Below are 24,979 nucleotides of genomic sequence, written 5' to 3' on the forward strand. Positions count from 1 at the left end.
TATATAGCCTCTTTTCAAGAGATGACTTCTCTTGAAAAAGACTTCATAAGGCAGACCAATCCAAGCTGTGAGAACTTGTTTTATAATGAACATTTAATAATAACTAGAAAATAATCCTAAACTATCTTGAACATTTTAAAAGGTGAAGAAATCAATATGTAGCACTAGGAACTAATTTGGTAGTCTGGATCATGGAAGACAAGGCAGTTATCATTTTGCTAATCAACAAGTTAATGACCCTTTGAAGAGCACTGATTGTCTGATGCATTGGAAACTTGAGCCAAATGAAAGAAGAAAGCATTAAGCACTGGTACATGTACATGACATTCCCAGGTTCAGAATAAACTAAATATCCTGACATGAACCTGCATTTTCAAGAAAAAATGACAATACTATGTGGAAAAATAACATTTTTAATACAAAAACACATGCATATGATGAACTATCAATTGCACAGAAAAGATGAAGATAAAAGAAGCAACAATTGCAAGTAAACTAAAGACAGGATTTGAAAATGTAATGTTCTAAATGGCAGTGACCTACTATACCATTATGTAGTACAGAATAATGCCAGAAATGTCCTGACCAAGTTCCTCCTTAATCTGGAGGTAATAACATGAAAACTAAACTTTGTATATACTAGTTAGAACAAGAGTATCTTTTCAGAGTGTTGAAACCAACCTCTGATATTTTTGGGCAATAGGTTTTCAAATTAACTGCTGTAGTGGCCATACTGAACATATGATTGGTACCATTTTCATATAATCCAAACCAGATTTCATTAGAAGACTTTTGGTGAAAACAATGCAGATATGACCATCTAATCTGATGGTCACTGTTGTAGCATAATGTAAGATAAGATTTAGCACTCCATGCATTTAGGTCCAGCTAAGTATTATAAGAGGTCTTGTAGTGAAAAGCATACGTCAATGTGACCATCAATTTTGAAAGAGTGATAAGGTTTCCAAGATGGCCCACATGGTGTCCATAGTTGAAGTTATATCAGCATAATTTTCATTTGGGAACAATACATGATCAGAAATCTTCAACCCCATGTCAATACAACTTTCCATTTATAAGGAGTAATAATAAGATTTTCAAGATGGCTACCAAGGTGGCCATACTGAGGTCTGATTAGCTCCATTTAGATATCAGAACAAGCAGATATAATTTGTCTTCTGGTGAAAACCCCATATCGATAAGACATTACATTTAGGATGAGTAACAATAAATAGATTTTAAAGATGGCTGCTATGGTGGACACGGGACAACAGAAAACATGCCATCCATAAGGTCTATGCAAAGTAGAGATACAAATGATAACAAACCAATCTTGGATGCAGCAAAAGAAAGGACGCTAAATAATGGGCCATAACTCTTCAAAGTGATGCAGACATTTTTTAATCAAACTCATTCAAGGTATTACCAGCATAAAGCTGCATCCTAAATCAAGCTGAAATATATGAACAAAGCTTAGTGCAGTTATGCCATAGATAGCAAAGTAAGGAGGATGGGCACTCAGGGACCATAACTCTAGCAAATGTTGCCATAAAAATGCTGGAAATCAACACATTCAAGGTCACATCAATTTGAAACCAAAAGCAAACTTTGGTTTAGGTCCAACAGATAATCTTGTGGAAACCAAAGTCAGGAAGACAAGCAATGAGGGGACTTTAACTCTTCTAAACAAGACGATGTGCATATAAGTCTATGAGACAGAATATGTTGACTTGTTTTCTTGAGCTCTGCCAGTAACAAGCAATATTTTATGTGAAGTTATGAGGGTAATTGTCAAGGGCCATAATTCTATTTAGAATGGGGATGAGACAAACCCCATAAAGGCACATCTAGGGCTATGTGACAATGTACATGCCAAATTGCAGCAGAAAATGTGTAAGGATTCCTGAGTCAGCGTAAATGTAATAGTGATGGAAACAGTGCAGTAACTCTATCAGAATTTTACCTTAAAAAGACGAACCTTTCAAATGGCACATCTACATGTAATATGCAACTCATTTAACAAATGGCATCCAAATATGTATAAAGGGTCTCTGAGCTAAGGTGATTACAAGCAGTGTGAACAAATGAACAGATGGATAAAGAGAGTGATAGATAGAAAAGGTTATTACAATAGGGTTCCTACATTTTGATGTAGGGGACCCTAATGAACCAGGATCAATACTGTACAACAGTAACATTTCCTGCGAGACCAAACAAAATCTACAAGAAATATCATTCAACAGTTGGAAACAAGAGTCAATAAAGCAGTATAGAAATTTTTGATTCTATGCAAGAGACTTGTATCAAATGACAACAACACACAAAACAATATCCCTGCCATCAAACTGTCAACACATTTTAATACTAATAGTACTGTTCTAGTTGTCCTCCTCATCAACATCTTTATTCACAGCACGAAATGGCAAAACTGACTGATCTCTGTCTGGTGCGGGCATTTCAAAGATCCGAAGATTCCTACTTGTGATGCAAAGTTGACTGCAAAAGAAATGTTTTAAGCCAATTAATGAAACTGCAAATATGATGTTTTTAAAAACTGTACAGAGGAGAACTAATGCATCAGATCACTCTCTATTGCATTTGAGATTTGGTATTTCAACAGAAGCATGACAGATCTGTATGATATTGTATTGCTCCTGACACCTGATTTATTATGGCTTTGTATTAGGGTAGTCAACAGGTAAATGTGATGTCATGGTCACATAACAGCCAAACTAAGGCATTTACTACTACTAATATCCTGATGTCACAAACATAAGAAACAATTTTTTGAACTGGATAACTACATATTTAATCTTTCTGCACAAAAGATACAATATATTTGTTCTAATTTTAAAATGCATGCTTATGCCAGCGATATTATCATATGCAGTAAGACTTAGAGTTAACATTTGGCTCTGTGATAAACATTAACTTCAACATACGGGACAATGAAGCCATTTTTATCTCGGTAGTGTTGACAAGGCAGGGTTAAAAAATTTCATTTTATCAAGCAGGAAGTCCTTAATATTGGGACTAAATGTAAGTAAAAAAATACTCAATAGCAAAATCAAAAAGCCCATTCCTCCTCCCTAAATTGATAACATTTTTTTTGTCTTTGTAGAAATGTAACAAAGTTGACCACATGCTGCTGGATTTGATATGTGCCATAGGTAGTATCGAAATTGCTCCTGCTAATTCCAAACAATGCATTGTGGAACATATTCCACTGAACAGGGTAAATGCATCATGTTTATACCTCATATCCTGGGGTGTGAGAAATATGAACTGTCTGTCTGTCTGGGACTTGGCAGTGTGCATCATCATGTCCATGCTGATCCTACGATTTACCATATCCTGAAAAATAAATAAACTAGAGGAATGGTGAGCAATATCCTCACATCAATACCCCACCCATTTACATCAAATCCTTCTTCTTGATGAGTCTTTAATATTGTATTTATTAAACAACTGTAAAACTGTTTGCCTCCATTTGCATGTACACAATGGTAATACCTCTCAAATCATGAAAGCATGCCAATTTGTCATCATCTTTATCTTCAAAACCATCAAAGCAATCATCACTGAGAAGCTGCAGTGGTTTGTGTGCTGAACTCATCACTGAAAGGGTGTGGAATCAAATCCTAGCCATGAACCAGCCACGGTCAGCTACCATGGCATGTACTTTGGCACGGCACTTTACTCCAGTTGCCTGAGCACTAAATAATCTGCCTGTTTTGCTGTCCCATAGAACACCAAACCAAACCATATATCACTGAAATACATCAGTAACTGCAGTAATAAGATCGTATCATTTATGACACTGATCTATAAGTAACAACAAATTGTAAATAACACTTTCAGAAACAAGGATGATGATGATGGCAATAGTATATACGTTATCATCATCTGATGATGGCAATAGAATATACATTATCATCTGATGATGATAGCAATAGTATATACATTATCATCTGATGATGATGGCAATAGTATATACATTATCATCTGATGATGGCAATAGTATATACATTATCATTATCTGATGATGGCAATAGTATATACATTATCTAGCTTCACAACAATCCACTGAAAACTGCAAGACTAGTATAGCCAGTATATTTATTGGAGCGAGAACCCAGGAAAACCCCTGGAAGAACCACTGACCCATTGGAAACTACTGGCAAGCTTTCTCATACAGGTTCTACCAAGACTCATGTGTGAATGGTCAGTAAAGCTGAGTGCCTAAGCTAATCAGGGTCCCAAGGATGGAACAATGATGAATGGATTGATAGGTAGGTAGACAGGCAGGATGGTAGGTATTCTTACCATGAAAACATCAAACTCATCAAGGCATCTGAAAGGAGATTCCATAGCTTCCCAAAGGGCCAGGATGAAACAAACTGTAGAAAACGATCTTTCCCCACCAGAAAGTGACCTCATATCTTTGGCACCCTCACCATTTGTCTTTGTCGGTTGAACCTTAAGCCAAACAAAACAGTACTTATTTTTTCATGCCTAAAGACTAGACTGTACAAAAGTTGAAATCACAGCAACTGTTAAATGATGTTACGGTCGTAAGATTGGAAAAGTTATTTTACTAAAAATATCTAAGACAAGTGAGAAGAATTTATTGAATGAATTGCTAGATCTGTGTGTGTCAAACATGTATTAACCGCTGCAGACTAAAAGGAATATGTCCAAAACCTTTAAAAATTTAAAAATTGTTATAATGGCATGAAAATGAATTATTAGGTCACCTACATACACATAAAAATGCCAACCAATTTTAATTTGTCTTCCTCATGAGGAATTTGCTTCATCATTCTTACACAATTTTATCCCAGAAGGTCCATGGAGATAAAAAATGTGTAAAATATAGTCACAAGTTTACAGTCAGGTCTGAAAATCTTATCAAGCCATCTATATATGCCTATTCAATCTACACTGTGTATCTAATAACGACTGTTTGGGGTGGTCCTTGTAATGGAGAAAATTAAAAATAAAACAAAGGAAAATTCACCCTTGCAAGTTCTGGATGTGGGGATCAGTTCCAACCCATCAGACATGCAAAGTATACCTACTGTCATTTCTAAAGTTTTTTCTTCATGATTAAATTTCATTTTTCCGGTGTACTGCCGATTGCTGAGAAGAACAATGAAGTGATATCTGGCCCTCATTGCAATCATCTTTCTAAACTCTGAGTAGTGATGCAAACGATGAGCAACGACTTCGTCCAGTTTCTGAAATAATAATAAAAATAAATTATACACTAGTACTGGCATGTCTCTGTGAATATGTAAATATTAGATCAATGAAAAAGTATAGGGGTTTGTGCAGATTTTATATAAGAAAAAGTTAATGAAAATCAAAGGAAAAGAAATGAAAACCACTCATGTCATTCTGTCCCGATAACGAATATTGATAAATGGCTTGAACACATTTATAAGGGTAACACAACTGGATCAATCCTTATAGATGTAATGTAAAGAAGTCTTTTGACTCTGTGACCAAAACATGCCTATTGGAAAGCTTGTTCATTACAATTTCAATAACAAAATTAAATTTCCATTTATAACGAAGCATAGCTCAAAGTGTGAATCTTTTCTATTTTTTCTTCTATTTTTCTCTGTTCCCAAAAGTTTATTTCAAATGTTTTCTATCCTGATTGTCATCCCAATGGCAGAGTGGCAAGACAATGAGTGGCTGGTTCTGCATGAATCACAAAACAAGACTGACATTTAAGGAATTTAGCCTTGTTGGAAAATGTTCAAGGCTGGTATAGTGAAGAATATTCATTCCATCTAATGCAGAGGTGCACAACCATTTTTGGCCATGGGCCAGATTGCATTTTCTAAGACCATTTGAGGACCACAAATGCTAATTTCTTTAATATAAAATATGAAGTGAATATTCTATTATACTATTTTCACCCCAACTATGGAAATTTAAGCCATCCACCATGTAAACATCTGATGATGATGATGATGGTATTGATGATGATGATGACTGTACTCATGCTGTAACAATAACTACAGTAATAAAAGTAGAACCACAGGTTGACAATGTTAACATCCATTTTTATAAACAGAGACCACTTTGTGTAAGCAAGGACAGGGCATGTGTGTTGGTTCCTAAGAGTATCTTATCATTCAATCAATTCAAATAGCCAAGGTATACCAAATAGCTTGTACCAATATTGTATTTTGTTGAGAATATTATTTTAGTATGCTACACAAAAATTATTACTGCCTGGTGTGTAGTATCACAACATGAATTCCACATTTCAAGTGGACTGACCAAAATTTGTGTTCCAAAATGTGCCTAAATACTGCAGCCTGCTTGAATACATACTATTACTACAAGAAGTAAACATTTAAAATGGAGAAATTGGAACAGGAGGAAGTAAATTACACCCCAACCTATAATCCTGATAAGTGGATGTTGAGGTAAGTCAAGAAGGGGGGAGGAGGGCTGAAAAAATATAAAATTTTGCATTCACAAGTAAATTTTTCTTTAAGGGGTGACCTATTTTCTGTGAGTAGGGTTTATGCTTTGAGACAATAACAATGGAAATTTTGATGAACTGAAGGCAAAAACAGGTTTGAAATACACTCATATAATGACAACTTACATTTGTATTACCTTTGTGTAATACAATCAATAATGTATCAAGTACTATATGTGCAAATGAAAAATACATGAAAATGAGTATACATCACGTGTTAGAAAGTTCATGCATCTGTCACATCCCATTACAAAATAACCTTAAAAAAAATGGTAGTCCTCATTTAATCTATATCCAATTGTTGATAAACATACATCACTAAAGAAATCACTACAATATTCACTGCCACCAGTATCATGTAGCTGTGAAGTTGCAATATGTATGCGTACTTAAACTGGCCTTGATTTCAGTCTGCCTTAGACAGCAAACATAATCATCTTGCTGTGTCTACTAAGGAGATGAAGCTTTTCATAAGGAAATGAAAAGATGTCAAAAAGTGAACATTTTTCACAATCATTTTTTCAAGATGCACCATCTTCAATATCCCTAATGCCCAGATATTTAGTTTCAAGAGTTTGTAAATTTAATTTGCTTTTTAAGCTCCCGTTAGTAGCCATCGTAAGCATAAGCAGAAAGCAGAAAATAAATTTTCAAGTCAAAACAAATGTGTTCCAATCACTTATCACTTTGTAAAATGCAACAATCAGTCAGATTCCATTGCTTTTATTCAATTTGGTACTGACTTCCTTTGATGGTTGTTTGGATTAGAGTCATTTATCAGCAGGTACTGCCATGAACGTCTCCTTTAGCTGTGTTTTTGTGCACTAATTAAATTGATGTTGGAGATTAGAATGATTCCAAAGCATGCCTCGGAACACAAGGTGCCCTGATTGTCTACTGCATCATTTCTGCCTACCTTTCTTGTACATGTTCTTGTCTGTTTGATTCCTCTTCTCCACCAGCAGTAACTTTTGCTATACTTTATCAGTCATTCCCAGATGCTTATTTGTTGTGAGGCAGTCCCTGTTCTTGATGTTATAGTCACATGTCTGATTAAAATGTTTCTGAGTTGTGAATTTCTCTACAAGGTAGTTGATGCTTTTTGTGTAATTTGCATACTTATTTGTTTTTGTAAATGTTTACCAAAGAGGCTGGCTAAGAGTAGCTGATTTCAGTGATCTTATTTTGGGTTTTGCAATGTTGTCTCTTAGTTCTTTCAGCAGCAACCTTTGATGATGGGTGCATTGTTTTTATTGAAAATTGTAGCGGGCTTGGTTTGATGAAGGGTGCATGCATTATTGAAGTCATCATGAAAGGCCAACTGTGGAGAATCAAACAAATGCCCATTTGTTAATGCAACAGTAACATTAAAGCCTGGTGGCAACATGAAGACATCGTAAAATGAAGTATGGGTTGGAACTGGCAGCTTTTTATCATTTATGATTTGAAAACAAAGGATGTCTTCAAGTTGGAACCTAGGGCTTCTGTTGACATATACACATACTTTTTATCTTGATATTGACATAAGCATGACAAGTTTGGCACTATCAACAGATCATGGGGCCATTATAAGTGGGTAACTGCATACAGGTAAAATTTGATGTACAGAAAGTTCACTCCCCAAGACACATAACATATATGTATTACTTATATTCACCAACTGTTCCCACCTTGAAATAATGTTGCCTGAATTTGGATACACATGGCACTTTTCTACACCTGTAAACCATTAAGGTAATGTCAGTAACTTTCTATGTATAGAATTTGTATCATTTTACATTCTGAAGCTATTAACTATCAGCCTATAGAAATATTACACACATGTGTAATCTTAAAAATGTAGGGCACTGTGGTAGTTCCATTGGTAGAGTATTCACAATCCAAGAATCATGGGTTTGATGCCCTTCCAATCCATCTTTGGGTCATCTGCCTCAATTTGTTCTTTTGAAAGGCACTTCGTTCCCATTTTCTTGGCACAATATAGTCAATAATATGTTAAAAGTGCCAGCAACCCCAACCACAAACCCCACCAAAACAGAAAAATGTTTACATAGAGCACATGGGGTTAAAACCCTATCTGACACTGGAAGTCACTGACTGAACCAGTCATTAAGCCCATGCAAAGTTAGCACACAAAATAAACTCACCAAACAAAATTTCTTCAACTGAGACACCTCTTTCTTGATTTTCATGTAAGCTTCTTTTTTTTCTTTGTATTTGCGGGTGATTTCTTCAGGGTCCCCACGACTGGTGAGAGAAAAAAAAACTATAAAATACAAAATGTCAAGTAAGCAGCTCTTGTACAATATGGTCCAATGCATATATGGACAGCAAAATCACTAAATGAAAAATAAATGGATATATCAGGAACTATATCAATATAAATTGGTTATATCCATTATTCATTTAGAATCCCAAGTAAGATTTATCCTTTATCACATACTGATGTTGAATTCAATTAATCTAATTAAAAGCAACATATATAGTGAGTGATGCCTGTAAAGAATTTTCTTGTAATAACATTTTCCTTGTATGCCTTGAAACATTTTTGTAAACTGGAAGTTTGTATGATGATGATAAAAGAACAGAGCTAAATATAGGATGAAAGCAGAAGACCTGAATATAAATCGTTTATTGAACCCCTGGTATGCGTCAAGTCATCAGTTTATATGCTGCTAACCTATTCCTCATAATCGTGTGAATTCCACTTTGAGAACTGAAACCCCTCTCACAATCAACTTTTTAAGGCAGAACTGCCATTTTCTGGCTGGTCTGATTTGAATCAAGAACTGGTTTTCAGGATATCCAAAACATAATTTTCCACAATTCATGCATGTTGTTCCTATATTTCTGTCCATCACATTTATCATTTGCAAGGCCTGAATGATGAGGTGCCAGCTATATCACCACTTCCTGCACTCGATTAAGTATCAAGCCATTACACCTTTCCTCCTTGGTTTCATCCTTAGCAGATGATCTTTCCATCTCTCTGACTTTCCTCACTTATCTTTTGTTTCAACATGACTACCTGTTGACTTCAGATATTTGCCTAACGGCTGATCAATGGATCAATTTACTATACTCTTCAGACATTTCCCTGGTGGCTGATCAATGGATAAATTTACTATACTCTTCAAACACTTCCCTAATATAGGGATTTACAAATACACTTGCCTGACTCACAAAGCAACCTCAAATTTGGTTTGGGCAAATTCAGATTTGCAAGGCACTTGCCTATCGGCAAGTCCAAACAGTTGAGAGAGGGATATAAGATACATTTGATTTAATGTCAGTGGTCTGGGTAAAATACAGGAGTATCAACATGGGGTCATATTCAGTTTCTAATGCTTTATGTTCTGCAAGTTTTATGCCCTGCAATCTCACAACATATAATCTATATCTGAATTTTTATTTATTATTTTTTTGCAGCATGTTCTTGTTATGCATTCCTTGCTACAGTTTCTTTCATGTTCTGTATGTGTCATTTCCATCACAGTATCAAATGTCAAGAGCATTTTCACATTTTTTTCTTGCAGACGTGATAATGTGAATATTTACTATAAGAAGCAAGTTTTGACAAACAAGGAATAAATACTGACATTTTAACTAAGTTATCAGTTACATTGTAATCATAACAAGGAATGAATACTGACATTTTAACTAAGTAGTTACATTGTAATCATAACAAGGAATGAATACTGACATTTTAACTAAGCTATCAGTTACATTGTAATCATAACAAGGAATAAATACTGACATTTTAACTAAGTTATCAGTTACATTGTAATCATAACAAGGAATAAATACTGACATTTTAACTAAGTTATCAGTTACATTGTAATCATAACAAGGAATAAATACTGACATTTTAACTAAGTTATCAGTTACACTGTAATCATAACAAGGAATAAATACTGACATTTTAACCAAGTTATCAGTTACACTGTAATCATAACAAGGAATAAATACTGACATTTTAACTAAGTTATTCGTTACATTGTACTCATAATAAGGAATGAATACTGACATTTTAACTAAGTTATCAGTTACACTGTAATCATAACAAGGAATAAATACTGACATTTTAACCAAGTTATCAGTTACACTGTAATCATAACAAGGAATAAATACTGACATTTTAACTAAGTTATTCGTTACATTGTACTCATAATAAGGAATAAATACTGACATTTTAACTAAGTTATCAGTTACATTGTAATCATAACAAGGAATGAATACTGACATTTTAACCAAGTTATCAGTTACACTGTAATCATAATAAGGAATGAATACTGACATTTTAACTAAGTTATCGGTTACACTGTAATCATAACAAGGAATGAATACTGACATTTTAACTAAGTTATCAGTTACATTGTAATCATAACAAGGAATGAATACTGACATTTTATCTAAGTTATCAGTTACATTGTACTCATAACAAGGAATAAATACTGACGTTTTAACTAAGTTATCATTTACATTGTAATCATAACAAGGAATAAATACTGACATTTTAACTAAGTTATCAGTTACATTGTAATCATAACAAGGAATAAATACTGACATTTTAACTAAGTTATCAGTTACATTGTAATCATAACAAGGAATAAATACTGACATTTTAACTAAGTTATCAGTTACACTGTAATCATAACAAGGAATAAATACTGACATTTTAACTAAGTTATCAGTTACATTGTACTCATAACAAGGAATAAATACTGACATTTTAACTAAGTTATCAGTTACATTGTACTCATAACAAGGAATAAATACTGACATTTTAACTAAGTTATCAGTTACATTGTACTCATAATATTTGTACATATCAGGGATTTGGCGACATTACATTTCGAAGTTAGCCTTAGGCAGTTTGTCAGATTGCCGACTCTAACAATGGCTTTTCAAAGATTGTTCTGATGCATGTTGCCATGGTGAGTAGATGATAATTGCTAAAATATAACTTGGGAGATATCTTTGACAGGTGTGTGTTTGGAAATAACAGGTCTAAAATATAACCGGGGAGATATCTTTGATAGGTGTGTGTTTGGAAAGATTTTGTTCAAAGCATAACAGATGTTAGGAAAATGTAGCACCCACAAGTGGCAAATATGATATGTTGTTTACATGTTAATTACAGGTGATCTGATATATACTGCTTGGCAAACAACTAAATGGACAAAATAAATACAGATTGATTTCCTTAAAATATGCTATATTTTATCTTAATGTTTTACTGAGGTTGGGGTATTATGTTTGTGGCAAGCTTAAATATTCCATTAAATTCTCCACTAAGCTTGCCCAAGGCAAGAAAACATTTATAAAATTTGTAAATTCCTGCCTAATGGCTGATCAATGATCAACTTGCTATACTCTTTAGGCATTTCCCTGATGGCTGATCAATGGATCAACTTGCTTTACTCTTTAGACATTTCCTTGATGGCTGATCAATGGATCAACTTGCTATACTCTTTAGACATTTCCCTGATGGCTGATCAAATGGAACAATTTGCTATACTCTTCAGAGAGAAAGTTCTGAGTGCCTCAATAGATTCCTCAATATATGACAACAGATCTTGATCATAAAGGTGCTTGTATTCAAACAACAATCTCTGTAATTATAGGATTGTTTGATATTATGGACAAAAGAAAAAAGTCAACAATCTGATCAATCATCAACAAGAAAAATCACACAATGAGTACAACACATAGGTGTCAACTTGTATGGTTTACCCATAATTTGTATGTCTTTTTCCATTTTCATCAGTGTACGGGTCGTACAACTAATCAAATCATACTCAAAACCACACTTTCCTTCGTCTGATAATGAAAAAGGTTTTATTTCATGGTTCAACTCATGTGTGTGAAGATCTTGTCGTTTATCGTTCTGAAATTTGATGCTCACTTGGATTTCTTATATTGATTAACTACCTGTGAAGTAAGTATATTTTCTTATTTTATACATTATTATTTTATTATTTATACTTATTACTATCAAATGCATAAAGTTTACGTCAATTTTCATACTTTACATAGTGTGGCAGTCATGTTGGTGTAACCGTAATTTGTCTGACTTTTTTGTGTGGAAATAAAGTTGATTTATTAAAAATTTTAACAATATACTAATTAAAACTAAATAGTCTGCTGAAATTAGCACTGACATTTTATTGTCCTGTCATAGTTTTGAATTAAGTTTGTCAGATACGTAATGCAAACAGGAAGATGCATTGCCAGCATGACAGAAGTAGTACAGATACTGAGTGACGTCATTCTCATGGCTCAAAAATATGTAACACTGCCAAAGCTCAAAATAAATCCTTACCTCTGTAACAAGAATCTTTAACCTAGTGTTTAATGAACTATACAAAGAAGGTTATAGCAACCTAGTCTTTTTGTTTAACACAGATTAATCTAACGATGAATATACAATGCACACTGGTAGAAATAGTTTAAAAACTTAGTGCCATTAAAATGTCATATCCCTTTACCATTCTTTATGTACTGACTGTATAGTAGATGACTTTCCAACAAGTCCTTTGTGATTTTGGAAATATGTCCTATCCCATTGCCATTTTTTATTGACTGGATGTACAAAAGATGGATTTCGAACAGGTGCTTTGTGATTCCAGAACACAGTGCCATTTAAAATGTTTACTAACCTCTTCTCCTCGTTCTTGATTTGTTTCTGGATTTGACTGATCTCACTGTCTAGGTTGGCTGGTGTTCGCCTTGTATTGACCCTCTCTGGACAAATTTTGGTGGCCTTCTCCACATCACTCTGTGAAAAATCAATCATCTAATCAATACATTGATAAAACAATAAAAAAAATCTTTATCTGAGGAAGGTGATTTCAAACTTTGCAATTCATCAACAGCTGTACTTAACTAGTGGCATCAAGGTAAAGATGTGTTTAGGAGTCCCAATGTCTGCTTGAAATTACAATGTTTAATCATTAATCAATTAGCAACAATTGCTTAAATAAATTAAATTATGCCTGACGATATGTGTTTGTATTCAAGTTTGTATATGGTGCTTGGGGCAATAAAAGTAAGTGCCTTCAACATTAAAACTTATTTTTCTAAAAAGAATTGCATCTGAATGAAATTTAAGCATAAATGCATAAAATGCCATTATAATGTTAGCATAAATGCATAAAATGGCATCATAACGTTAGCATAAATGCATAAAATGCCATTATAATGTTAGCATAAATGCATAAAATGGCATCATACCTTGATGTCTTCTTGATATTTTTCGAGACGTGTCTTGAGTTCTGAGACTCTCTTCTCCTGCTCCTTGAGCTTCTGCTCATAGTGCCTCTTGGCGTCCTTGGCCTTTTCCATTTCATTCAGGGCATTACCAAAGTCATCCTGAAATGAAATGCTGGAATGGCTAACAAGTGTTCCATGGTGTCTGGCTTGTGAATGAGCCACAAGTGTTTTGTGAAGGGGAATCTATCTTGTGAATGGCTAATGTGTTTCATGGAGAGTGGTGTCTAGCATGAATGGCTAGCAAGTGTTCTGTTGAGAGTGGCATCTAGTTTGTGAATGGTTAACATTGTTCCATGGAGAGTGGTGTCTAGCTTGTGCATGGCTAGCAAGTGTTCTGTTGGTAGTGGTGTTTAGTTTGTGAATGCCTAAAACATGTTGCATGGAGAGTGGTGTCTAGGTTTGTGAATGTTTAACATTGTTCCATGGAGAGTGGTGTCTAGGTTGTGAATGGCTAACAAGTGTTCCATGAAGAGTGGTGTTTAGTACAGCCACAAATAATTTTGAATTGTGATATTTCCGAATGTACCACAATACCTACCGTGGTATACTGCAGTTATATTGGGGACCAACAACTTAACATTCTGGGGCTGGGGTCTTGAGCTTTTATTCACAAAAATCTTGGTCTGTCAATAGTTGGTTAAAAATATCTTACTCTGATTTATAGCAAACTGAAATCATATTATATCCCTTATATTATTTGAAAAAAATATAACTATCCTAAGACCAAAATAAATATGTCAGATCATAAGAAAATCTACTCCACCCATTAACTGTCATTACCTAAGGCAAAAAAAAAATGTTTCTGGTCAGCCGACCATTTTCAGTTGCAAATCCTAGCACTTCCCCCTCTCCATGGTAAAATTTAAAAAAAAAAATCCTGAAATTAATATGTGCATCTAATTGAGCTGGTGTAGCCCAGTACTTGAAGTGCTTAGTACATTATGTATACTACTCATTGTAATGTTAAAAAACCCAACAACAGCCTAACCTACCTACTTACCCTAATTTTAAAACCAGTGCAACAGGAAACATATTTTTGGGATTTTATAGTAGATGAATTTGCTGTGTGTTCTGTTTTATAACCAAATTATTCCTAAAGTTGTAATGAATATCTTTCACAAGGTCCCATTTGGCCACCCCAATGGCACATGCCAAACATGTGATTAAAGGATCATAAATATAATTATATTTCCAATATTCAAAATTTTTGTGCTAAATGTAACTGTTCTGAAAAAGAAAAGATAATGAAATTTTTTAAAAGTTTTTTGGTCATGAAGAATGAAAACATCCTGTTAATATCATAAATTTGTAACAGTGACACTCATGAATTTCCATACATACCTTACTGATAGAAACTACTGAAGTACTGGTTCAGTGAGAAAATACTGTGGTGCATCACACCAAAAAAATACCATGGTAAACTGGTAACACTGTGCAAATCTAGTGTCTAGCAGTTGATTGTCTAACAACTGTTCCACTTGACACCACTCTCTGCAGAACACTTTTTAGCCATTTGCAAGCTTAACACCATGTCTAGCCTGTCAATAGCTAACAAGTGTCCTACAGAGTGGTGTCTAACCTGTCAACTGCTAACAGGTGTCCTACAGAGTGGTGTCTAGATTGTCAATGACTAACATGTGTCCTACTGAGAGTGGTGTCTAGTTTGTCAATGGCTAACATGTGTCCTGCAGAGAGTGGTGTCTAGCTTGGCAATGGCTAAAAAGTGTTCTGCTAGACACCACTCTCTGCAGAACTATTTTTAAATTCCTGAATTGGCACTCAAGGATAAGCAGAAGTTTCACTAGTACTTGCAATGAAATCATGGCATCAATATTTCACTAATAAAACAATTTCTTAAAAATATCAAGTTTCTGTTTAGATATTTTTTCAAGAAATAAGTGTCTCTACTTTGGAAATAAGAAATCTTATTTTGTTGCACAATAATGCAGTGATGCAGTGCACAATGTTTTGCAGGTACACAACAAGGCATACAAGTACACGATGCATGGAAACTCTTGGAAGTATGTTTTTCACAATCTTTCAGAGACTGTTATCTTGAAAAGGTAATTTATACCAAAAAGCAAACAATTTCATTGCAGAAAGAAAAAGCTGCATATTGACAATTATTCCCAATGTGATTATAAAACATGTATTCAGTAATAAAACAGTGCCATTACTCCACCCCACTTCCATGGTCTTTTCGGTGTCTAGCTGGGATGGAACCCATTTCATTCCATTTTAGTTTTTGGTTTATAATTTCCCATATTAATGTGGTTTTAAATACAACATGCCTCATCACTGCATCTCCATTAGTGGAAGTCAAAATCACTGTTGGCATGTGAAGTTTTCTGATAGTTACAAAAAAATCTAAATTCACTTATTATGCACATACAACAGTTGTGGTTTCCATGGGAATGAATAGGCCTATATTTCAGTACCAAAAAAATCTTTAAAATGTTTTTCATTAAAATAATTTCATCTACTTTGCATTTATTGTAGAAGGGTCACCTCAGCAACAAAAAAGACAAGAAAATTCTATATAAAAATGAGGTGGGATGTAATTGTTTACAAAATTTATTTGAAACTCTGCCTTTATGTCATCTGATTCAATGCTGGCTGGTCAAGGTAAATATTTCACAACAACATGAATATAAAAATACAAATTGAATCCATGCATAGAGCATCTGAATAGTAAAGTGAGGTCCTTGTTTCAGCAATAGATCTGCAGTCACAAAATACATCAGGAGATTCCGTATTGTCTGTTTAACAATGTATATTTTTAAAAACTAACATGGGCCCCTGTCTGTTGTGATGGCAGATCTGAGTCTGTGATACCTGAAAATTGGTGTGCATTATTTGTGGATAAATATGGTAAATCATAATGTACATCCATATTAGAGTTACCTTGAGGGTCTCGCCTGCCTCCACTTTTGCCCTGACTTGCTGTTCAATGTCTTTGTATTTGGCCTCACTCTCTGCCTGCAGCTTTTCAACCTCCTTATAATGTTCTGATCTAGCTGCCATCTGTTCCTCCTGGGTATGAATCTGCTCATCCAGGGTTGTGACCTCCTCCTCCTATAAATTGATTGAAAAACAAGGGGACTTAACTATCATCAGGAGTTGTCACCGACAGTACTATCTAAACTTTCTTATAAGACTGGTCTTACAAACCACATAAACCCTGATCTGCTGTCACATAATGTGCTGGCAAATCTTGGTACATCTTGTTTGTTCTACTGATTACTACTTACAAAACACATAGACCCTGATCTGCTGTCATATAATGTGCTGGCAAATCTTGGTATATCTTGTTTGTTATACTGATTACTACAAACAAACACATAGACCCAGATCTGAAGGCAAATGATGCAATAGCAGATCTGGAAATATGCAGTTTGTAGTTCGATCTGACTTATAAGTCAGTATATTTTCTTTTGAGTATCAATATATTATGTAATAATTTAAAAGGTAACAATGCTATTGGAATGATGATTGTGCAAAACAAGTGGTTAACCAATCAGTCAATTTTTGTGTGTCAGTTCATGTGGTGGTCTGCTACTTCAGTTGCACTTAAATACAATGTCTCTCGGGAGGCTTGGAGAGGTAAATTAGGTCTAATGTGCATGTTGAAAGAGTTGTCTAATGGAGGCAGAAGCCTCAGTGACTGAAGTCATGGTTTGCATGCCAGACTCCTGACTTAAAGAGTATAGGTTTGAATCCTACCATCAGATCAGCCCGGATCATATACCATCTGGTGTCCTTCAGTTTTCATCACAGTCAAATCTGAGTTCAAACCAACTCAATAATTAAGACCATCAAATTCCTGAGAAACTTACATTTTTTTTACATATCGATCAAAGGTCTCTGAATAAGCATCTAGAGTATTAACAGTCTCTGAAATTCCAATGACTCATTAATTATCCTGATCCAAGTCACAAATCCTAGCAGAGGAGATTTTAAAGTTAAAGGACTAAGTTAACTTACTGGATAGTGGTTGCAGTCCCATTTTAAAGGATAGATGTCAACTTAGATTTCACCTTTATGGTTACAATCTCTTTTGTATTGTAGCAAACATCTGAGCTTGGCATAAATTATGTATGAATGCTAGATTAAAATCAGATGTATATGATCAAACAGCAACTTTTTATGATTTAATGAAATTCCTGAGAGTGAGACAAAAAGGGACTCATTGCAATTTTATTCTTACAGGATAGTGGTTGCTGTCACAGTTCAATCACACTCTTACAGGATAGTAGCTGCCGTCGGTTCAATTACACTCTTACAGGACAGTAGTTGCCATCAGTTCAATTACACTCTTACAGGAAAGTAGTTGCTGTCGGTTCAATTACACTCTTACAGGACAGTATTTGCCGTCAGTTCAATTACACTCTTACAGGATAGTAGTTGCCATCAGTTCAATTACACTCTTACAGGATAGTAGTTGCCATCAGTTCAATTACACTCTTACAGGATAGTAGTTGCCGTCAGTTCAATTACACTCTTACAGGATAGTAGTTGTTGCCATCAGTTCAATTACACTCTTACAGGATAGTAGTTGCCATCAGTTCAATTACACTCTTACAGGATAGTAGTTGCCATCAGTTCAATTACACTCTTACAGGATAGTAGTTGCCATCAGTTCAATTACACTCTTACAGGATAGTAGTTGCCGTCACAGTTCAATCACTCTTATGGGATAGTAGTTGCTGTCACAGTTAAAATACACACAGGATAGTGGTTGCTGTTAGTTCAAGTACACTTTTACGGGATAGTGGTTTTTGACATAGTTCAATCACGCTTATGGGATAGTGGTTGCTGTCACAGTTCAATCTCACTCTTACAGGATAGCAGTTGCTGTCACAGTTCCGATACACACAGGATAGTGGCTGTTGTCCCAATTAAATTACAGACTTACAGGATAATGGTTGCTGTCCTAGTTCCATTACACTCTTACAGGATAGTGGTTGCAGTCCCAGTTCAATTACACACTTACAGGATAGATGTTGTTGTCATAGTTCAATTACACACTTACAGAATAGTGGTTGTTGTCACAGTTCCATTACACACTTACAGGATAGTGGTTGTCATAGTTCAATCACATTCTTACAGGATAGTGGTTGTTGTCCCAGTTCAATTACAGACTTACAGGATAGATGTTGTTGTCACAGTTCAATTACAGACTTACAGAATAGTTGTTGCTTCATAGTTAAATTACACACCTACAGGATAGTCGTTCCTGTCATAGTTCCATTACACTCTTACAGGATAGTAGTTGTAGTCCCAGTTCAATCACACACTTACAGGATAGATGTTGTTGTCACAGTTCAATTACACATTTACAGAATAGTGGTTGCTGTCACAGTTCCATTACAGACTTACAGGATAGTAGTTGTTGTCCCAGTTCAATTTCACACTTAGGATAGTGGTTGCTGTCACAGTTCAATCACACTAATATTGGAAAGCACTTGCTGTCGCAGTTCAATCACACTCTTATAGATGAGTGGCTATTGACATAGCTCAACCTATCTTACATGATAGTGGCTGCTGTCACATTTCAATTACACACTTACAGAACAGCAGTTGCTGTCAAAGTTCAATCAAACTCTATAGTATAGTGGCTGCTGTCACAGTTCATTTACACTTATAGGAAAGTGATCACCATCATAGTTTAATTATACTCTTACAGACTAGTGGTCACTGTCATAGCTCAATTACACTCTTATAGACTACTAGTTGTGTTTACTGTCATAGTTCAATTACACTCTTATAGACTAGTGGCCACTGTCATAGTTCAATTACACTCTTACAGACTAGTGGTCACTGTCAAAGTTCAATTATACTCTTATAGACTAGTGGCCACTGTCATTGTTCAATTACACTCTTACAGACTAGTGGTCACTGTCATAGTTCAATTACACTCTTACAGACTAGTGGTCACTGTCATAGTTCAATTACACTCTTACAGACTAGTGGCCACTGTCATAGTTCAATTACACTCTTACAGACTAGTGGCCACTGTCATAGTTCAATTACACTCTTACAGACTAGTGGCCACTGTCATAGTTCAATTACACTCTTAGAGACTAGTGGCCACTGTCATAGTTCAATTACACTCTTACAGACTAGTGGTCACTGTCATAGTTCAATTACACTCTTACAGACTAATGGTCACTGTCATAGTTCAATTACACTCTTATAGACTAGTGGTCACTGTCATAGTTCAATTACACTCTTACAGACTAGTTGTCATTGTCATAGTTCAATTACATTCTTATTGACTAGTGGTCACTGTCATAGTTTAATTACACTCTTACAGACTAATGGTCACTGTCATAGTTCAATTACACTCTTATAGACTAGTGGTCACTGTCATAGTTCAATTACACTCTTACAGACTAATGGTCACTGTCATAGTTCAATTACACTCTTACAGACTAGTGGTCAATGTCATAGTTCAATTACACTCTTACAGACTAATGGTCACTGTCATAGTTCAATTACACTCTTATAGACTAGTGGTCACTGTCATAGTTCAATTACACTCTTACAGACTAGTGGCCACTGTCATAGTTCAATTACACTCTTACAGACTAGTGGTCACTGTCATAGTTCAACTACACTCTTACAGACTAATGGTCACTGTCATAGTTCAATTACACTCTTACAGACTAGTGGCCACTGTCATAGTTCAATTACACTCTTACAGACTAGTGGTCACTGTCATAGTTCAATTACACTCTTACAGACTAATGGTCACTGTCATAGTTCAATTACACTCTTACAGACTAGTGGCCACTGTCATAGTTCAATTACACTCTTACAGACTAGTGGCCACTGTCATAGTTCAATTACACTCTTACAGACTAGTGGTCACTGTCATAGTTCAATTACACTCTTACAGACTAATGGTCACTGTCATAGTTCAATTACACTCTTATAGACTAGTGGTCACTGTCATAGTTCAATTACACTCTTACAGACTAGTTGTCATTGTCATAGTTCAATTACATTCTTATTGACTAGTGGTCACTGTCATAGTTTAATTACATCTCTTACAGGCTAGTGGTCACTGTCATAGTTCAATTACACTCTTATAGTGATCACATTCAAGAGGGCTCTCAAAACTCACTTATTTCGACAGCAAGAACAAACTTATAGACCTAATAATGTTTCCTACCTGAAATATTCTCAGCATGTTTTTTATATATTTTTTTTAAACATTTTTCTAATTTCATGTTGTTTGTTTTTGTAATAATATTATTATGTTTCTTATCTTATAGGTGTTGTCTAATGTTGTAAAGCACTTAGAGCTTCTAAAGATTAGGCGCTATACAAAGTCCTCATTATTATTATTATTATTATTATTATTATTATAGACTAGTGGTCACCGTCATAGTTCAAATACACTCTTACAGACTAGTGGTCACTGTCAAAGTTCAATTACACTCTTATAGACTAGTGGTCACTGTCATAGTTTAAATTATTCTTAAATGAATGTCTTGTTTCAAAGGTGAAGAAAATAAATTGTATTAGGACTTTTCACTGATTCCTCATTGAGAAACAGGGCTAGTGTTGACCTGATAGTAATTTTTGTATAATTTACCTTTATGTGTATTCTAATACAGTTGTACCTTAACTTCTGCTGCTGGCCCAAAGTGTTTGAATTTCAGTTTTATTAGCATTCAGTGTCATAGGCAAAAGGTTTTATCTTGGAAATGAGCAAATTATTTGACTGATTATTGTTGGAAATACCAATATTTTCTGTACAATACATTTTGATTGTGAAAAATCCCTGGAAATTCTAGTCAAAACTTCTGTGGTAAATTATTTTCTATAAAAGTGTTTATAGTCATTTTATTTCAGATGGAAAAAATGAATGTAAAAAAATATTTATTTTTTCTTTTCTTCAAGAATAGAGCAGTGTTTCAAAGAAATGATATTTAACAAAATGAAAGTAAAAGACATCGTCTTGATCACTTACCAATGTAGTCACATCAACTGGTGCTGGATCTTCTATAGACTTAAGTTCTGAAAGTTCCTACAAATACAAGAAACAGTAACACATTCAATTAGAAAGGAACCTTAAATTTTTAATATATACAGTCCAACCTGCTACAGTGATCACCTAAGTCTAGAAGCCACTTGTATATAAAGGTAATTTACAATAACTATTTCAGCACATTTAGCTCTAAATTAAATTCAAATCGATGGGTTTCTGCATACATTATGTGTTATTGTTGTTGTTGTTGTTGCTGTGGGGTTTAACGCCATTTTTCAGCACGATAGGCTATACATGGCGGCCAGTATTAATGGTGGAGGAAGAAACCCGGAAAACCCCGGAAAGAACCACCGACCCACGAGAAGCTACTGGCAAGCTCTCTCACATGCCCACATTGGCTGAATCTTAGACTCGAACCGCCGCAGATTATGTGTTATTAAATACAACGACCTTAAATTTGTGTAAAAACTTTGAATCTGAATCTTTAGCCAGTAGAGTTTGTAAATGCAAAGAAAATTTACTGATATCAATTAGGGGTGAAAGTGGCATATATACCCTGCTTCTGCAATTTTACATCAAGTAGACTTCATGTTTTTCCTAATGCCAACAGTGTTTTCAGATATAAATGGGTAAAAATGGTTTTGTTGCATTTCCTAAAAATTCAAGTCTAAATTCAGTTTTCAACCGCATGGCAAAACAATTATAAGGATATCAGGTGATTAAGGATAATTATACAAGGAATATGAGGTGCACATATTTTCTTTTTACTCTGCTTGATGCAAAAGTTCCAAACAAAGGATAATCCACCAGATACCTTGCTGACAAAGAAAAATAATCACACACAGTTATTATATACTTTTTTTTGCCATTAGCTTTACTTTATCAGTATCATGCAGTATTGCTACACATGCACTGCTTCATAATGCACAACATGTAGATCTAAAACAAGGATAATGTTAGGAACTGCTTTATACTGTAAACAAACAATGTATACTCATGTAGCAGACACCCAAGCTTTGGATTTATTAGATTTGTCTATGGATGAACTAAGCAAGCTGTTTAAGCCTTTTTAATGTCTTGCAGTATAAAAAAAACCTCATTCATATTATCCTATACAAATGACGTAACCTATAACTATATCTGCTTTATATATATATATATATATATATATATATAGAGAGAGAGAGAGAGAGAGAGAGAGAGAGAGAGAGAGAAAGAAATTATATATATATATATATATATATAAATATATACATGTGCCAAAGAAATACTGAATGAGAAATGTGTTTTTAATAGTGCTTTAAGAAAGCCCCATAACAGTCCCTCAGGGACAACAGTACAATACGGAGGAAGGAAGTATGGGATCATATTGTAACACCCCATGTATTATAGATCGAAATGACTAGAATTCAGGACTTAAAAATGCTTTGTATAAATAATAAAGGTGAGATCAAACATGCCTTTCTATATTGCATAGTGACTTTACATTAACACTGTGTTTTTCACAACAATATCAACTTCTGATAACACCAAGCAGTCTTGTTTGTCTAAATGCCAAAAGTCAACGTTATAATACATCATATTATGGTGAAATTAATTATATTATTAAATTTATGCGTATATTAACAGCTAAATTTATTAGACTGACTGTAACACATTCTGACATAGTAGCATGATCTCAATGAAACAATACTTTTAGTACTAGTGTACTTGAGCAGTGTGGTGGGAGATAACAGCGGCTTTATAAAGAATTATATAATAATTATAAAGCAATTAAATTCAATTCAATAGCAGTCATGTAATACATCTATTTAAAATTTCTCATATTTCATTCAGTTTTGGGATTTTAAAGTGCCAAAGTTAGTATTGGTTATGTAAAAATATATAATTGATGGTTTTAGAATACATGGCCAAAATTCGTTTTTTCCACATACTTAGATGTTCATATTATGCCACTCTGACATCTATCTGCCAGTGCAATGTCTGCACTCATATTTGTAGACTCCTACTGATGTCACATGACCATAGTTAGCCAATCAATGTTTGTCCTTCTCAGGGCTAGCCATGGCAGTAACCAAGTCAACTGTTCAAACTGCAAGGAAAAATCCCTCTGAATACAAAACTTTGACAGAATTAAGTTGTCCTCTCAATGTCTGTGGTGTGCGTTTTTACTTTTATTCTTATTTGTATATTCATATCTATGATTATGTAGAACTGAACAAAATGGACAAGTGAATTTCAATGCAAATTGAGTAAGAGTACAATGTACTGATAATGCAATGAGTCATAATATAGTTAGAAATAGTCCCTTTCAGATGCATACTATTTTGCACACTAAAGTAAAATAACAAGTTCTACATAACCAAAAACTTACAATAATGAACAGTAACATTAGTTCTAACTTACTGTTCAACAAAAGTCTGACAAGAGATATGTGATTCTTTGGCCAGGCAAATTGATTCCATCACTATCCTGCATCTCCGCTGTATCAGTAACAAAAATAAACCAGATGGCTGAAATCACTAATTTATGGACTAACATCATATTTCTGGCTTTGATATTCTAAAAACACTGAATGTAAGATAATTCATCTCCTAAACTATTCATGAGAAATTTCAGCACAACACATGCATGGTCCAACATGCAAAGGAATATGGCACAATAACTGCTAGCATGCGAACTTCTTCCCACTTAATGTTGATATCCCAGGGCTTGTAGAACTGTTGATATCTTTAGTTAAATTCCTTGACGAATTCATGAATACTCATGACAACAGCGTGACAGTACGAGGATCAGAGCATGTTTTTATACTGACATTTAGTACGAAACACAGAGTACACATTTAGTACGAAACACAGAGTACACATTTATAAGAGAAGCAGATGGCGATCTAAACAATGTGTGGGTGGGTGGCATATGTTCAGGAATGGAAGAATTAATTCATATGAATGACATGATCAGATATGCCAAAGTCTCCTAGGTCAAACATCATCTCACATCTCAATGTTTAACATCAAATAATCTTCACACATTAATTGGACAATGTTTATGCATGCAAAACTCCATTCACAATACCATTAAGGAATTACAACATAGTGAACTGCATCATGTTTTTCTGACTTTGTTTGATGTTTTTACTTTATCATTATTAGTATTATTACTGGAATGTAGTTCTTAATAGCGCTTAGTAGTTTGGTTTG

General features: G+C 34.5%; 1 protein-coding gene across 4 annotated transcripts in view; it reads right to left on the reverse strand.

The window, feature by feature from the left end:
* Positions 1-397: 397 nt before the first annotated feature.
* The window catches only part of LOC149807325 (structural maintenance of chromosomes protein 6-like), a 106,130-nt gene continuing 81,548 nt past the window's right edge, over positions 398-24,979 (reverse strand). For all 4 annotated transcript variants that reach the window (XM_089965324.1, XM_089965341.1, XM_089965351.1 and 1 more), the window contains 9 exons: positions 21,762-21,818; positions 16,685-16,855; positions 13,742-13,879; positions 13,168-13,286; positions 8,653-8,752; positions 5,082-5,240; positions 4,327-4,479; positions 3,257-3,354; positions 398-2,496 (listed from right to left, as the gene is read on the reverse strand). In XM_089965324.1, the coding sequence (XP_089821450.1) occupies positions 2,379-2,496; positions 3,257-3,354; positions 4,327-4,479; positions 5,082-5,240; positions 8,653-8,752; positions 13,168-13,286; positions 13,742-13,879; positions 16,685-16,855; positions 21,762-21,818 (1,113 nt within the window). In that variant the 3' untranslated portion in view covers positions 398-2,378. The remainder of the gene's footprint in view (positions 2,497-3,256; positions 3,355-4,326; positions 4,480-5,081; positions 5,241-8,652; positions 8,753-13,167; positions 13,287-13,741; positions 13,880-16,684; positions 16,856-21,761; positions 21,819-24,979) is intronic.

This window comes from Sinohyriopsis cumingii, chromosome 1 (genome assembly GCF_028554795.1).
Source record: "Sinohyriopsis cumingii isolate HCF-2022 chromosome 1, ASM2855479v2, whole genome shotgun sequence".
In the NCBI taxonomy this organism is placed as follows: domain Eukaryota; kingdom Metazoa; phylum Mollusca; class Bivalvia; order Unionida; family Unionidae; genus Sinohyriopsis; species Sinohyriopsis cumingii.